General features: G+C 35.2%; 1 protein-coding gene across 1 annotated transcript in view; it reads right to left on the minus strand.

Annotated features, from left to right (window-relative positions):
- Window positions 1-17,563, minus strand: part of CWC22 (CWC22 spliceosome associated protein homolog) — a 63,278-nt gene that overhangs the window by 28,029 nt on the left and 17,686 nt on the right. The window contains exons 3-8 of the mRNA XM_025405248.1: window positions 15,871-15,938; window positions 13,732-13,842; window positions 8,807-9,052; window positions 5,388-5,516; window positions 847-1,015; window positions 406-459 (exon numbers count right to left, since the gene is read on the minus strand). Coding sequence (XP_025261033.1) covers window positions 406-459; window positions 847-1,015; window positions 5,388-5,516; window positions 8,807-9,052; window positions 13,732-13,842; window positions 15,871-15,938 — 777 coding nt within the window. The remainder of the gene's footprint in view (window positions 1-405; window positions 460-846; window positions 1,016-5,387; window positions 5,517-8,806; window positions 9,053-13,731; window positions 13,843-15,870; window positions 15,939-17,563) is intronic.

The raw sequence follows: 17,563 nt of genomic DNA on the forward strand, positions 1-17,563 counted from the left end.
TCAGGAAATCCAGACCATTCTGGCTAACACGGTGAAACCCCATCTCTATTAAAAATACAAAAAAAAACTAGCCCGGTGTGGTGGCGGGCAACTGTGGTCCTAGCTACTCAGGAGGCTGAGGCAGGAGAATGGCGTGAACCCGGGAGGCGGAACTTGCAGTGAACCAAGACTGTGCCACTGCACTCCAGCCTGGGTGACAGAGCGAGACTCTGTCTCAAAGAAAGAAAAAGAAAAAAAAAAGAATATTAAATACGTTTATTATAGTTTTCAAATGAAAATATCATTCAACATATTTATCCCAAGGACTATAAAGCAAAGCAAAAATAGAGAGGTATCAGTGAGGTGGCATCAACCCTGTGGTCTAATGCCACTGAATGCGAACAAGTATTGAAGATAATTACTCACCACATTTTGGTTAATAAGATGCGCCACAAATTTTGAAGCAGTCAGGCAAAGTTGCTGAAAAATGAAGGTGGAGAGTTAATCCATAAACTAAACCCAATTTTCATTTATTTACATTAATCTATGGCCTACTAACAATCTATTTAAAACATGTACCACACAAAGTATAATTTTTATATTACCAGACAGTTATAAGATAAAACACATGAAAGAGTATCACTTCTGGTTAAACAGTTAAAATTCTACAGTTAGAGCCATCATTTTTGTGGCTCATCAATAGTGGCCGGGGATATTTAAGAGAATAAAGAAGTTCTCATGAAAGACAGTTTTTAAAAAGCATTATGTTATGTACCTGTGTCAAAATCAACCTTGCTTACTTTTGTTGATACTGGTTTATTAGTCTGTTCCTATGTATCATTCTACATACAAGCCATTTATATATACCTTATCATTTCTTCGATAGCCTTTTCGAAAATTAAGAATTAACCTCTTGAGGATTAATTCTCCAATTTGTGGAAATTTTGAGTTGATAATTGCCACTAATGCTGCATAAACATGGGTGAAGATTGGAGAAGCACTCTGTGCTTGCAAAACAGACCTGGACAGCAGTCCTCTGTTTAAAAAAGAATAAAAAAAGGAGTCAACAATAACCAAATGAATTAAATGAAACAAAAACTATTAAAATTCAGTAATATTTCTCTATAAATAATCATAAAATCTAAATCAGAACTAAATGGAAAGAGTTCATCTTACTAATAAATAAAAATTGTTTTTCAGAAAATGAAATGTGAATTTGTTATTTTGTAAAATAGAATGAAGATTTTACTGCAATTTATCGCCAAAATTTTTCTCTCTACATATAATTCCTCTTTTCCCAGTCTGTTATATCAAATCATGAATTTGAGGTTTTTAAGGTTCATATAAATAAATTCTTTAACATTTTCAAAAAAGTAAACAAAAGCAGACCTGCTTCAAAAGTACGAAAGCTAGACAACATAAAGTTTCTACTACGAATCCGTCATTCTTATAAAATTAATTTTGTGATTAAAGACAAATTTGGGTTTAAATCTTTAAGTCTAATTTTAGTTGAATAAAATGAAGATTTGGAATATTCCTGTGAGAAATAAAGACATGAATTAAAAGCAATGCAAGATTAATGCTAAAACAATAACAGGAAATTAAAAGGTACCTACTTGTAACTCATTTTGAAAATGGTCATGTTTCTATATGCATTTGATGAGGAAGGGGAAAGGCAAATTGGGCAAACTGAAGTTATTTTTAGCAATGTAATGACAAGTAATTATTGGATTGCCAAAAGTCAGGAAAAAAAAGTCTTAATGGTAGTTTTAGATACAACAACAGAATCACTAGAGTAGAAAATGAGAAAAAGGATGCAGCTTATAAATTATAATATCTTTAGCAATCCATTAAGTCTTCTGAGTCTACTTTTTTTGTAAGTAAAATGGAGAGATCTCTGCCCACTTTTATGGATAATGGCTGTCTCTTGATCAACTTTCTGTACCTCTACAACTCGCTGCACCTACTTTATACCACCACCTTTTTTGGTGAGGTTGGGGAGAGACGGGGTCTCACTCTGTCACCCAGGCAGGAGTGCAGTGGCTTGATCTTGGCTCACTGGAAACTCTGCCTTCTGGGCTCAAGCAGTCCTCCCACCTCAGCCTCCAGAGTAGCTGGGAGTACTGCGTGCCACCACACCCAGCTAATTTTTGTATTTTTCACAGAGATGGGTTTTCACAATGTTGCCCAGGCTGGTCTCAAACTCCTGGACTCAAGTGATCCTCTTGCCCCAGGCTCCCAAAGTGCTAGGATTACAGGCATCGAGCTACCATGCCTGGCCACTAAATTCCATATTTTTTAAAAGATGAATCATAGTCATGTAAAATGACAAGAGAAAACAGCCCTCAGATTTTAAAATAATAAGTAGAACATGGAGTACTTCTATTTTCTGACCCTTTTAAATATCACCAATTGCTTAAAACCCCATATTATAGAACATGGTGATTCCTTTCCACTTTTCTCAAATTTATTGCTTATCTTTCCCATTTCTCTCACATTCCCACTTCACTCTCACTAGAAATTAAATTGGAATAAAGGCCATATATGATGAACCCATAGCTAATATACTCAACAGTGACAAGCTGAAAGCTTTTCCTCTAAGATCAGGAATAAGAAAAGGGTGCCTACTCTTTCCAATTCTATTCAACATAGTACTAGAAGTCCTAGCCAGAGCCATGAGGCAAGAGAAAGAAATAAAAGGCGTCCAAATCAAAAATAGAGAAGTCTGTTTGCTGTAAACAGGATCTTAATATAGAAAACCCTAAAGACTTAACCAAAAAATTGTTAGAACTAATAAACTAATTTAGTAAAGCTGCAGACATAAAATCAACATACAAAAATCAGTAGTGCTTCCATATGCTTACAATGAACTATCTTTCTGAAAAAGAAACCAAGAAAACATCCCATTTACAATAACTATAAAAAAAACAAAAACAAAAAACCTTAGGAATAAATCTAACCATGGAGATGAAAGGTCTGTACACTAAAAGCTACAAACTGCTGATGAAAAAATGGAAGAACATGCATGACATCCCTTGTCCATGGACTGAAATAATATATTAAAATGTCCATAGTACCCAAGCAACATAAAGACTCGACTCAATCCCTATCAAAATTCCAGTTACATTTTTCGCAGAAACAGAAAAAACAATCTTAAAACTCACATGGAACCACAAAAAACTCCAAACAGCCACAGCAATCTTGAACAAAAAGAACAAAGCTGGAGACCTCACACTCCCTGACCTAGAATCTGCTACAAAGTTATAGTAATCAAAACAGTGTGACACTAGTATAAAAACAGACACAGAGAGCTATAGAAAACAAAGAAACCAGAGATAAATCCAGACATTTGCAGTCAACTGATTTTCAACAAAGATGCTAAGAAGACACAATAGGGAAAAGACAGTGTCTTCAATAAATGGTGCCAAGAAAACTGAACATCCAGATGCAGAAGAATGAAAATAGACCTTAGTCCCACAACATATACAAACATCAACGCAAAATAGATTAAACACTTAAACATAAGACCTGAAACTGTGAAACTACTGTATTATGGTTAATGATTTTTTGGATATGACCCCGAAAGCACAGGCAACAAAAGCAAAAAGAGACAAACGGGATTACATAAAAACTAGAATGCTTCTGCACAGCACAGGAAAATATCAACAGAGTGAAGAGACAGCCTACAGAATGGGAGAAAACATTTGCAAACCATACACCTGATAAGGGGTTAATATCCAAAATACATTAGGCATTCAACTCAACAGTAAGAAAACAACCCAATTTATAAAATGAGCAAATGACAAGAACAGATATTTTTCAAAAGATGTACAAATAGCATTATATATATATATATAATGCTTGACATCACCAATTATCAAAGAAATGTAAATTAAAATCACAATGAGACATCTCCTCACAACTGTTACAATGGCTGTAACAAAAAAGATGAAAAATAACAAGTGTTGCCAAGGACATGGAGAAAAGAGAACCTTTGTACACTGATGGTAGAAATATAAATTAGTATAGCCATTATGGAAATAGTCTAGAGGTTCCTTAAAATATTAAAAACAGAACTACCAGCTAGGTGCGCTGGCTCACGTCTGTCATACCAACACTTTGGGAAGCCAAGTGGGGAGGACTGCTTGAGCTCAAGAGTACGAGACTAGCCTGGGCAAGATGGCAAGACCTCGTTCTCTACAAAATATTAAAAAATTAGCCCAGCATGGTGATGAGTGCTTGCAGTCCCAGCTACTCAGGATGCTGAGGTGGGAGAATTCCTTGAGCCCAGCAATTCAAGGGGTCAGTGAACTATGACCATGCATGGTACTCTGGCCTGACAACAAAGCAAGACCCACATCTCTAAAATAAATCAACACTAAAAACATTTTTTTCGATTATAACTACCATTTAATCCAGCAATCCCACTACTGGATATATACACAAAGAAAATGAAATCAGTGTGTTGAAGAGGTATCTGAACTCCCACATTTATTGCAGCATCATTCACAATGGTCAAAATATGGAAACAACAAAAGTCTCTGTTGTGAATAAATGGATAAAGAAAATGTATATATGTATAATGGAATACTATTCAACCATAAAGGAAATCCTGTCATTTGCAAAAACACAGATGAACTTGGAGAACATTATGCTAAGTGAACAAGCCAGGCACAGAAAGACAAATAATGCATGATCTCACTAATATGAGGAATCTAAAAAAAACTGAACTCATAGAATCAGAGTATAAAATGATGGTTACCAGAGGCTGGGGGTTGGGGGAATTTAGATGTTCGTCAATGGACACAAAATTTCAGTTAGACAGGAGGAATAAGTTCCAGAGATCCATTCTATAATATTTTGACCATAATTAATAACCATATATTATATACTTGAAAGCTGAAAATAGAGTACATTTTAAGTGTTCTCACCACAAAAAAATGACAGGTATGTGAATGCATGTTAAACAGCTTGATATAGCCATTCTACAAAGTACACATATATCAAAACATCATGATGCATACCACAAATATATACAATTTTTACTCATCAATTTTAGAAAGAAATAAAAAATTAAATTAGTTAGAAGGAGTATATTGTGATATTCATTATTCTTCACGAGTTTAAATTAATGGAAGCATTAAGTGAATGTCTGCAAAAACCATTATGTGAAATTGAAGCTTCTCAAAAAGCAAAAATTCCATACAACCTCTAACAGCAAGGCACAAGTTATTTCTTAGCAGTCTATATTTTTATAAGTACTGCATTTTAAATAAATATTCTCAATGACCTTTGAAATGAAGTAGCACAATAAATCAATGATTACTGTTCATGTAGATATTATACACTTTTGAAAAAATTACTTAGAAATACTACAAATAAAATACTAGAAATAAAAAAAAACTTACCTTCCTCTAACAATATTTTCTTGAAGAAGCTCTTGAATAATAATACTTATGTTGGAAATGTTGACTTTGTTGATAAGACCATTAATTGACTTCTTTAGGGCCTCCCAACTCATTCTCTGGTATGCTAAGCTAAAAAGAAGTGATTTTAATAAAGATTAAAACTCTTTCAATAATTACAATAAGAATAAGTTATAAGAACATAAAAACTACATAGTGTTCCCTAATTTTTAACATTATTTTCATGAAATGACCCCCAAGTACAGTAAAATATATGATGCCTATCAGGATAAACAGATTATATCCTAAACCATATTTGATTTTCTGTACATACGCTTAAGTACACACCATTTTCCTTTAATAATACAATAAGATTATGTAAGGACATACAAGGATAATGTTTTGTTCTTAGGCCTAATACATTTAATTAGTCTAATTCAATACATGCTTTTTTTATATATAATGCTTGATTTAAACTTGTCTTTAATGAAGACCTTTAAAATAAATGCAATTAAAAAAAATGTAAATGGTAACATGAAATACCCGAATATAAGCCACAAAAAAAATCTGTATGTCCCATCTCATAAAAAGATACAGAGATAACAAAATTAAATGTTTTAAACCACAAATAAATGGTAACTACAGAAAAAGGGAGTCACGTGAAGTCATGGGGCTGAAATATTGTTCAGAGTATTTTAAAGACAATCTCTATGCTGATGTAATAGTCCTACAGCTATACCAGTTGAATGTTAGATAGCTGTACTGCTTTTTACCCTAGATTTTGGAAATTACTTGGCCTCATTGAGTTTCTTTAGGTTGAACTGGACAATGTCTAAGATCTTTCAATGCTCTACAATTCTATGGATTTTGTAACTGCTTTTCTGTGGAATCTGATTTCAGCTGCAGGAAGTCTTAACCTTTTTTCTTCTATACCCGTCTCTCTCTGGAAGCCTGGTGAAACCAGTAGACTTTTTGGAATGATATATACAACGAATAGGATTACAAAGGATACTAATCATACTGAAATTCAGTTTTTGAAACATGAAAAGAACAAAAGTTTGATATAATATTCTATGTGCTTCATAACACATTAAACAAGAACTAGCAGTATGCTTAATAACTACTTAAATTTCTAAGTAGCATGGCCATAATCCATATCACGAAATATCTGTAACAGACTGTCAATACAATAGGCAATCTATTGCCTACATTCTCAAAAGGAAAAAAAAAAAAAAGCTAAACTTTAGAGAATAGCAAAAATAAGGATTCAATTTTTTTCCCAAACACATTAATGGACTGATTGCTTGAATTCTATCCATGGACCTCTTGAGGGGCTCGTAGGTTAAGAATCCCTGTTCTGGAGTGGTACAACAAGGAAGGTTGGTGAGAGCAGTTCCTGGTGGGAACAAGTATTGTTATCACTGACATTGTTTAGTATTGCCAGCATGGTGAGGATAAAAAACAGACCCACTTTGCAGTTAATCTTATTTTATTTCTAAATTCTCTAGAAATTATATACCCCCTTACTGCCTGTACCCAAGGTGGACTATTCCACTGTTTCATAACTCCAACCTTTTGGTATCCCACTATCTCTAGAAACAAGATGTATGGCTTAACAAGTGGCCTGATTAATAAGATGTTGCTTATATACAATCACAACCTATCTTACTAAACTAATCAAACAGCTACATCAACTACAATTATACATCCTAATTAGGAAGCCCACAATTCATGTATCTACTGAAAGCAAAGACTATGGCCTTCTTTTCCAGATGTTTTGAACCCTTTACAGTAGCCTACTAACAGACTTCAACTGTATACACAATTATCTTAAAGGAATCTGCTTTAAATTGCATGTATTGCTGACTCTCCTGTCTGCTTTATTTAAAAGGAAGCAAGACTTAGACTGACATTTTCTAGTCTTTTATGATCAGGATTGCTTTGGACTGGACTGGAGAAAGTGATTACTTTTCAGTAATGCCGCCACTACTGCCTTGTGCATGAGCAAAACGCTTACATGATAATGAAAGTCCTATTAACCACAGAAGCCATCTCCAAATTCCTTTTCAACCTAACACTTCAAATATCACTGGCAAGTGCTAAAACATGACATATAACGAAAAATGTATTAGTTTTTAATTTAATGTCATCAAATACCCCTTTCTGGCTCTTAAATTTGGTTTTATTTCAAATCTTCATGGCTTCTTTTAGATAAAGACATTTCTTTTATTTTCTTTTTCTTTTTTTTGAGACACAGTCTCCCTCTGTCACCCAGGCTGGAGTGCCGTGGGGCAATCTCGGCTCAATGCAAGCACCGCCTCCCAGGTTCACGCCATTCTCCTGCCTCAGCCTCCTGAGTAGCTGAGACTACAGGCACCCACCACCACGCCCAGCTAACCTTTGTATTTTTAGTAGAGAGAGGGTTTCACTACATTGGCCAGGCTGGTCTCGAACTTTGGGAGGCCGAGGTGGGCAGATCATGACATTTCTACTTCAAGCTAACCCTTGAAACAAACTTAGATTTAACTTAAATAAGGTTCTCAAGCACTTTTCAAATTGCCATTAAAACACTCATGAAAGGATGTGGAAATACTCCTGTCTGGCTCACCTTGCATCTGTTTTTCTTAAATTATAACTATTAATACCTTCTTTCCCAATCTTTTAACTAGTTATCTGGCAACTGAATAATCATCTCAATCTGGGACCATACTTTCCCTAGTTATCAACTCATCCTATTAGAGAAAATACCTTAAAAACTTAGCTGTACTTTCCTAAATAGCTCCTCACCATCTCAATTACTCTGAAAAGGGAAGGAGGAGTGTTTTAAGTGTGACTGTTCATATATAAATTTTGTCTGTCTGCCTTAGAGTAGCAAAAATGTATAGTCTAAGATATTGTGGGCTAAAGAAAATGTACAAAAGAGATAACTGCCAGCTTCAGTTTTATAGATGAGTACAGAGGTCGGCAAACCACACCCATAAGCCAAATGCAGCTGCCCACCTGCTTTAGCTGGGCTTTTACAGAAAAAGTTTGCTGACTCCTGGTTTACAACAGGAAAAGTCAATTTTAGAACTAAAATGTCAATATTAATCTTTTCTACAAAAAATAAACATTATCAATAGGAATGCATCCATGAAACTATGAAAGGAACAATAGTTTGAAAATACTATAAAAAGGGTAAGCAATCTTTTCCTCAAACTTTTTAATTCATTCATGCAAAAAACCAAAAAGTAATGAGCTAATATAAGGGCAAGTGGTGTGTGGCTCTCCAATGGAGCTATGAAGTAAAGAGGTCTCTAATTTTAGGTCTCTATCATTGAAGACTAATGTAAATTCTCAAGAGCCAGGGTTCATTAAACCATAGCTGACTTATTTTTCAATGACAATATAATGGCTTTATATACTGATTGATATCAACATGCCTGTTTTTATCTGTAATCTGTTCCTGCATCATTCTGAGCTTTGCAGGGGGAATATATGCTCCACCAGTGCGAGTAAGAAGAGGATCCAGCTCATCCTTCTTTTTCTTTGTAGTAGGTTCATCCTGAGCAGAGGAACTCTGAGTTACTGATGTTTCTGGGTTTCTCCTCCCAGGAGATGGGGATTTCCGGGACCTTTTCCGATCCATATCTCTTTCTCTTTCTCTGCGTTTTTCTCGGTCCCTGCTTCTGTAATACAATTTTTTTTAAGAGCAGAAGAGACAATATAAAATACACTCTTAACAATTAACTGCACACAAATGAGTGAGACCATAAGTGGGTCCCACAAATTTAGACTAGGAAAAGTGGTTTAGAATGGTGAGAAAGTGCTTCACAGAGAAAATTCAACAAACTAGGTCCTGAAAGCTTGACAGGATTTACACTGGGGGCAAGTCGGGAGGAGGAAGGGGAGAGGAAGGATGGCATTCTGCAACGAGTGGAAGAGGGAATAACTATTGAAAGACTGAGCAGGGGTGCTAAGGTCAGAATGAGTAGCATAATCAGGAAACAAAGAATTATGTGTGATGGTAGTTGGAAAGATGAGTTAAAGTTAGACTAAAATCTTAAAACATATGCAAAAGACTTGAAGGTTTTTTACTGGAGGTGATGGGGAATCATTAAAAGTTTCTGAGTAGGAGAGTGGCTTTTATGAAAGGAGTGTTTTAAGAAGACAAATTAGCCTGTGGTGTTTATGACAAATTGTATAAAGGAGAAGAAACCAGAGTTAATCTTCAATAGTGGTTACTTTAGTTGTAAGACTGCTATAGAATATAGTATTTGAAATTGTTTCTTGATAGAACTAATATTTTTATTAGAAATCTCAGAATATCGGAAGCTTCTGCTTATTTGAGACAATGTGGGGGGAAAAATTTTTCTAGCCACAATAAATCTCCCCTACCAAAGTACCTGATTATCCTTTCTTAAGCTAAGGCTTTTAAAACAATCAAGGTATAGTTCTCTGAAACCATCAAGAACTAATAGGAAAGAACGAATCCTTGCTTTTTGCGATCTTTCCCCACAGCAAAGTTTATCCACTGAGCTGTTTTTTACATACATTGCCTTGGAAACTCAGATCATTCTATTCATATTTTGGGTAACCATGAGTTATATGACACAGTAAATAGAAGTAAATTTCATATTATCACTGCATTACCAGAAAACTATGGGATAGATTTTAGCTAAATTTAAGGGGTATGTTTGAGATGGTCTTTTTAAATACATAGTAATAGAACCTACATGGAGATTGAAAAGCAGTCATCTTCCCAGGTAGCTGTGGAGGAACAGGTATTTTCTGTTTGTTTACTTTTATTTTAAGTTCAGGGGTATAAGTGCAGGTTTATTACATAGGTAAACTTGTGTCTTGTGTCATGGGGGTTTGTTGTATAGATTATTTTGTCACCCAAGTATTAAGCCTAGTACTCATTAGTTGTTTTTTGTGAGCCTCTTCTTCTTCCCACCCTCCACCCTCCCTTCACCTTCCATAAGGCCCCAGTGTGTGCTGTTCTCCATGTGTTAATGTGTTCTCATAATTTAGCTCCCACTTATAAATGAGAACGTGTGGCATTTGGTTTTCAGTTCCTGTGTTAGTTAAGGATAATGGCCTCTAGCTCCATCCATGTCCCTGCAAAGAACATAATCTCATTCTTTTTTATGGCTGCATAGTATTCCTGTATAAGTACCATAATTCCTTTATCCAGTCTATCACTGATGGGCACTTAGGTAGATTCTATGGCTTTGCTATTGTGAACAGCACTGTGATGAATATACACATGCATGTGTCTTTATAATATAATTATTTATATTCTTTTGGGTATATACCCAGTAATGAGATTGCTGGGTCAAGTGAACAGTTTTGAAACTGAAGTATAAGAGACATAAATGACTCCTAGGGAGGACACACAATCTGTATATACCAAGAGTGAACAGACAGGGGAAAGAGTGATTTCAAATATAAACCTCAATTAGTCACAAAGGCAGATGCTCTAAATTCTCTGCACTAATTTGCAACTGAGTTGCTTCTTCTTGTGAATATATACATGTTCCAAGAGAGTAGATACAGCAGGGATTTCCTGAGATTGGTTATGATTCTTCTGAGAAATATCAGGTAAGAGAGATAGCTGGCTGAGAAAATCAGATCCTAACATTATTGTGTTTGTAAAGTGCAGAAGTAACAAAATATTCTAAGAGTCTAAACAGAAACATTTTTGGACTGTTAGCCTTTATGTTCTGCATAATACCTAGCCTGCTGACTTCACAGTGTGACTGTGTGGATAACATGAGACTTCATTTTCGTATACTAGACTTAACATAGAGTTATACTGAAGTAGTACAGTCAGGGATTGTGAAAAAGACATGGGCTTTGGAGCCAGAACTGAGTTCAAATTCCAGTTTCAACATCTACCAGATGTTTAAACGCAACCTCAGGTAAGCTATTTAATAAACTCAAAGCCATTTCCTTATTTGTAAATTGGAAAAAATAGTATCTAGTTTCTAAGAGTTTTAACAGTATTTGGGAAAATATGCAAAAAGCTTAGCTTACCAATTATGGTTATAGTAGTTGTTTTCACTAAGGTGGCAGTAGACAAGCCTGGATTTTGAAGGTTAATATAATCTGACATTATAGGATTAGGTATATACTAGAAAGTGATGAGAAGGAAATTTTTGGCTGTAGATATCAAAGAATGTGCTTAGCTCCAAACTTCAAACTGCAGAGGAATTTGGTCAAAATTCCTGTGGGGGATATAATATTGGTGGTAAAGGGGTGAATAATATCTGAGAAACATCAAAAAAGATATAGATCTTAGTGAACAATAAAACATGAGAGTCAAGTTTTGGAAACTAGATGACTAATAAGGGAATACAGGAAAATCAGGAGAAAGCTGGTTTTATGAAAACAACGACAAAGGCAGAAAGTTGTCTTTGAAGGGATAATGAAAATGGTTGTTAGAGAGACAAATCATAATTCCTTTATAAAATACTAAAATAATGTTAATTTTGCAAGATTAATTAGAAATACATTCAGAATCGACCACGTTCAACAATAGTTCACCTGAACTCTTCCACTGTTTTCTATATAAAGTCCCACCGGTTCGCCGCTCATCACTACTCAAACTGATATGCTCAAGAAACTAATATTTTAAATAAGTTGTAATTTTTTTAGTATCTACTATGTTCAGACATGGTAGTAGGATAGATACTATTTTTAAACCTAAACAACCAGACAAGATGCACATTATCATCATCTTATAGATGAGAAAACTGAGGCTCAGAAGAAATCTGCTAAGAAATGTCACCAAATTTCCATAACTAGTAACTAAAACTTGAACTCTAATCTGCATGTACATGGAGACTATTCTCTTTCTACTATGCAACACTGCCTCATTAAAAAGTCTAAAATATAGACATTCTAAAGTCAATTTCAAATGACCTAGAAATTGTCTGCATCACTACTTCTCTCCTAAGCTAAGATACATGCAAGTTAAGGGAATACTACCCATATAGTGACTTCTGTTTTAAGTACTTGAGAGTATGTCCATCTGCAGAATTCTAGTTAACATCTCTTCCCTATATTGAGCATCTCAAGTATCTGTCTCACTACTTTCTTTGAGACTACCATTACTTCTACCTGGAGAGTCTCTCCCCACAGGTACTAAGTAACTTTTAATTCCATTATACTTTCTTCTGAGCAAACACAGAGGCCCTTTAGTGAAGTTTTAAAGGGAATGTTTAAAACGCCGACATCTTTCTAACACAGTAGTCACCCCTTACCTGTGGTTTCACTTTCCAAGGCTTCCGCTACCAGTGGTTAACCAACAGTCCAAAAATTAGTGACTACAGTACAATGAGATATTTTGAGAGAGGGAGACCACATTCACATAATTTTTATTAGAGTATATTCTTATAATTGTTCTATTTTAGTATTACTGTTGTTAATCTTTCACTATGCCTAATTTATAAATTAAACTTTATCATAAGTATGTATGTATTGGAAAAAACATAGTATATATATGGTTCAGGTATTATCCGCAGTTTCAGGCATCCACTGGCGTCCTGGAACACATTCCCCATGGATAAGAGGGGACCAATGTATTCTCATTGTAAAAACTATTACTAATTTCTACAAGAGAGAAAAAGAATTGAAAATAAATACAAATCAATAACAAGGGGTTATAATACTCTGCCAAGTTTTCAATGAAATGTGAATGGCACTTAATGTCTGACTCTTCTTAAATATTACCCCTAAGAGTTTCCAAACACTCTCATTCCAATGTTTCTTGCTATCTGCCTTCCATTCAGTTCCCCTGCCCATTTCTCAACCAAGTAAATTTTGTAAGTCTTGTTAGCCAGAGGAAAGGTGGGTAACCAAGTTCTCTAAAGCTCAAGTAAGAATCCTTTACATGTAGAAAAAAACTACAAATTGGAAACTTTAGTCTCAATGTCCCTCTGCCATTATGCAGGAAAGGAACTTTAGACCACTCTATATCATACAATATCAATTTCTTTCATTTAGTAAAAAACCTCAAAAAATCACATAAGCTAACCCCTCTTGCAGTACAATATAATGACTGAGCTTGGGCTTTAGAGTCAGACAGACTTGGGCTTGCCACTATTATGTTTCACAACATGAACGAATTACTAAACTTCTCTAGGCCTCAGTTTCTTCAGTTGTAAAGCAGACATAACAGTATCTACTTCACATATTTGCTGCAATAACAAGTTAATTCACATGAAGCCTTATTAGAAAGCCTGGCACCTAAGAACATCCAATTAATATTGGCTACTATTTTTTTTGGTTTTATTATAAATATAGCATAAAGAAAGTTTAAACAAATATAATTTTCTACAAGTTAGACATTCCCAACACTAACCGTGACTCCATGCTACTATCATAAGAATGTCCTCTTCTTGAATGCTCATAGTCTGATCTGCTGTAATCAAAGTAATCTCTATCCCGGGGGGATCTTTCTTGTTCTGCATATCTAACATAAAATAAGAAAACCAAGTTGCAAATTAAAAACAACTATGTTATAAATATTTAGGAAAGTCATATATTGGTAAGGGCAAAGCAACTCTCTGACTGAACAACATCTTGTCAAACTGTTCTTAACAGCTCATTTTGCTAACACCCATTCATTCCATCAGAATTACAAAAGCTTTCAGTTTGTACAGAGCAAAACAACTCCTAGGATTCACTTAACCAAACTTATTTGTTTAGTGAATTATCCTGATTCACTTTGTTCTTAGTAGGAGACATATATCTGGATATCATATATAGTTAGCATGAAAAAGACTATCCAAAAATGACTGCTTTTGCTTAGTTGGCTTGTTTATCAAAATACTGAATGTATGAGACCAATGTCACTGGTTGGCCTCCATAAGGATCAGTTTAATTCCATACCAAAAGATCATATTCATCAGCTGTTAATTTTAAAATGCATTATTGGATAGCAATGAGAATGGATTGAAATTATTAGCAAACAAGGATGGATAGCATCAGATCTATTATTTGAATCTTAAAAGTCAATAAAATCAGAAAACCTTAAGAGAAGTTAAACATATACATAATAGATATATAGTAACATAATCCATATTTTATATACACATCTACAATTAAGTTATATACCCATATGCCTGTGTGTGTATGTGTCTGTGTGTAAAGAGTTATTATTATTATTTTTTTAATATATAGGGAGTAGGCAGTTGGTGAAAGGTAGTAAGTAATCATGAATCAGGACAATTAACTTGATGTTCACAAAGCAAAGTTTTTAGAGATATTTAGCAGAGTAGAATAACAAAGTACATATGGAGTAAGAAAGCTTAGACAACTGAAAGAAAGTCTGAAGGGTGCTTCTTCCTTCATAAATTATTTTTAATGGGCATAAAAAAATACTTTTGCAGTCATTATTTTTAATAGACCATATGCTTAATGGTCTCTCAATGATCACAAATGAGATAATTATAATGCTAATATGAATTCATAATGCACATTAATGGTAACATTTTTGGATCGCTGATCTTAACATAATTATAATATGATATAATCCAGCAGTCCCAAACCTTTTTGGCACCGGGGACCAGTTTTGTGGAAGACAATTTTTCCACAGATGGTGGCGGGTGAGGGGATGGTTTCAGGATGAAACTGCTCCACCTCAGATCATCAGGCATTAGATTCTAATAAGGAACACACAACCTAGATCCCTCGCATGTGCAGTTCACAATAGGGTTTGTGCTCTTATGAGAATGGAATGCCACAGGTGATCTGACAGGAGGTGGAGCTCAGGCAGGAATGCTGGCAGGCCTGCTGCTCACCTCTTGCTGTGTGGCCTGGTCCATGGCTCTGGGAGTTGGGGACCCCTGATATAATCTATATAAAAACATTTTAAAGACAATACAGAGCTATGTACACGTAAGGGATAATACTGACAGTAGCAAAAGCAGCACTTCTAAATAGTGTAATTTCAACTCAGATTTCCATTTTACACTTTCATTCCATTAGTATTTGAAACATTAAAAATTACTCCCTTTCATATAAAAATTACATAATATCTGTAATTATTTACTAGAAACTCCTAGAAGAGTCACTTAAGGATGATTTCTCCTACAGCCCATTCAAGTAATATTGACTATAAAACCATTAAAAAGAAGTTATCCACCCTAAAATCAGAAATCTAAGAGCTAAATTATTACATAAACCTTACTATAAAAATTTACATTGCGGCCGAGGCGGGCGGATCACGAGGTCAGGAGATCGAGACCATCCTGGCTAACATGGTGAAACCCCGTCTCTACTAAAAAAAGTACAAAAAATTAGCTGGGCGTGGAGGCGGGCACCTGTAGTCCCAGCTACTTGGGAGGCTGAGGCAGGAGAATGGCGTGAACCCAGGAGGCGGAGCTTGCAGTGAGCAGAGACCGTGCACCACTGCACTCCAGCCTGTGCAGCACAGCGAGACTCCATCTCAAAAAAAAAAAAAATTTACATTGCATTCAGAGCACATTAAACTATTTACCTGTCTTCTGGAGAGGAGTTCTTCTGATATGAATTAAGGTTTTCCCTTCTGTCATGACCAGAAGAAGGCTTTAAAAGAGGAAAAAAAGGAGAAAACATTCCAAAAATTATTTATGTTAAAAAACATAGACTGAAACACATGGCTTAGAAAGTTGGAAGTACTTTAGAAATTATATCAAAACATTTTTTAAATCATTAAAAATAATTCATGTAACCTAAACAATCTGTAAGATAAAACGAAATTTTCAGACCATCCCAGATGGGCCTGTCTGTGGCAGGCACCTGTTTTCATTATGGACCAAATACTTCTTTTTTTTTTTTCTATTTCTTTTTATTTTTTATTTCTTTTTATTTTATTTTTTATTTCAATAGTTTTATGGGGAACAGGTGGCGTCTGGTTACACGGTTAAGTTCTTTAGTGGTGATTTCTGAGACTGTGCTGCACCCATCACATGAATAATGTACACTGTACCCCAATGTGTAACCTTTTATCCCTAACTGCCACCGCTACCCTCCCCGATCCTTTCCACGGAGTCCCTAAAATTAATTGTATCATTCTTACGCCTTTGCTGGACCAAATACTTCTTTCTAGCCAAAACAATTCAAAGTAGAAAAAGATAATTCTCAAATTTTCGATGACACCTAGTTTATATTTTACTTCTATGTAGTAAGTTGTAATTTTTATTATTATTATTATTTTTTGAGACAGAGTCTCGCTCTGTTGCCCAGGCTGGAGTGTAGTGGCACAATCACGGCTCACTGCAGACTCAATCACCCAGGCTCAAGTGATCTTCTTGCCTCAGCCACGATATTGTACTTACCTCCTATCTCCGTTGGCTTATGAAAACCACAACTTCAGTACCGGGTAAAATAGCGGGAAGAAACTGACTCTAACATGTTTATAAAAGTTCATTTTTGGCCGGGCGCAGTGGCTCATGCCTGCAATCCCAGCATTTTGGGAGGCCGAGGTGGGCGGATCATGAGGTCAAGAGATCGAGACCATCCTGGCTAACACGGTGAAATACCATCTCTACTAAAAAATACAAAAAAATTAGCCAGACGTGGTGGCGGGCACCTGTAGTCCCAGCTACTCAGAAGGTTGAGGCAGGAAACTGGCATGAATCCAGGAGGCAGAGCTTATAGTGAGCCGAGATCGCGCCACTGCACTCCAGTCTGGGCAACAGAGTGAGACAGCGAGACTCTGTCTCTCAAAAAAATAAAAATAAAATAAAAAATTTAAAAAAATTCGTTTTTGTTTTCAACAAACATCAATTGAGTGTCTGATATGTATTATACTGTGGTAGGTTCTAGGGAATCGAACATTACTTTAGGGTATAAGCACTATTCCAAATCTTTTGAAAAAAGATTTGTACCTCCTATCTCCTATCAATATACAAATAAGTAACTTCATGTAACATGAGATTGACATGAGACAGAGATGTGAACCATCCAGTTTGAGACTATATCCTAATTAAAAAATCCAAATACATTAAGGAACCAAAATGTTTACCTCTGTATGTAGGTAAAATTTTTTATATAACTGGTCAACATTCAAATACTGACAAGCCTTTTTTTAAGAATTAAAATAATTTTAATTAACCATATGGTAAAGAAGAATAGCATTTAACATACCTTAATCTTGAAATCTAAGATAAACTAAATCAAACAATGAGTAACTATTCTGCAAACTTACG

Source organism: Theropithecus gelada, chromosome 12 (assembly GCF_003255815.1).
Source record: "Theropithecus gelada isolate Dixy chromosome 12, Tgel_1.0, whole genome shotgun sequence".
NCBI lineage: Eukaryota > Metazoa > Chordata > Mammalia > Primates > Cercopithecidae > Theropithecus > Theropithecus gelada.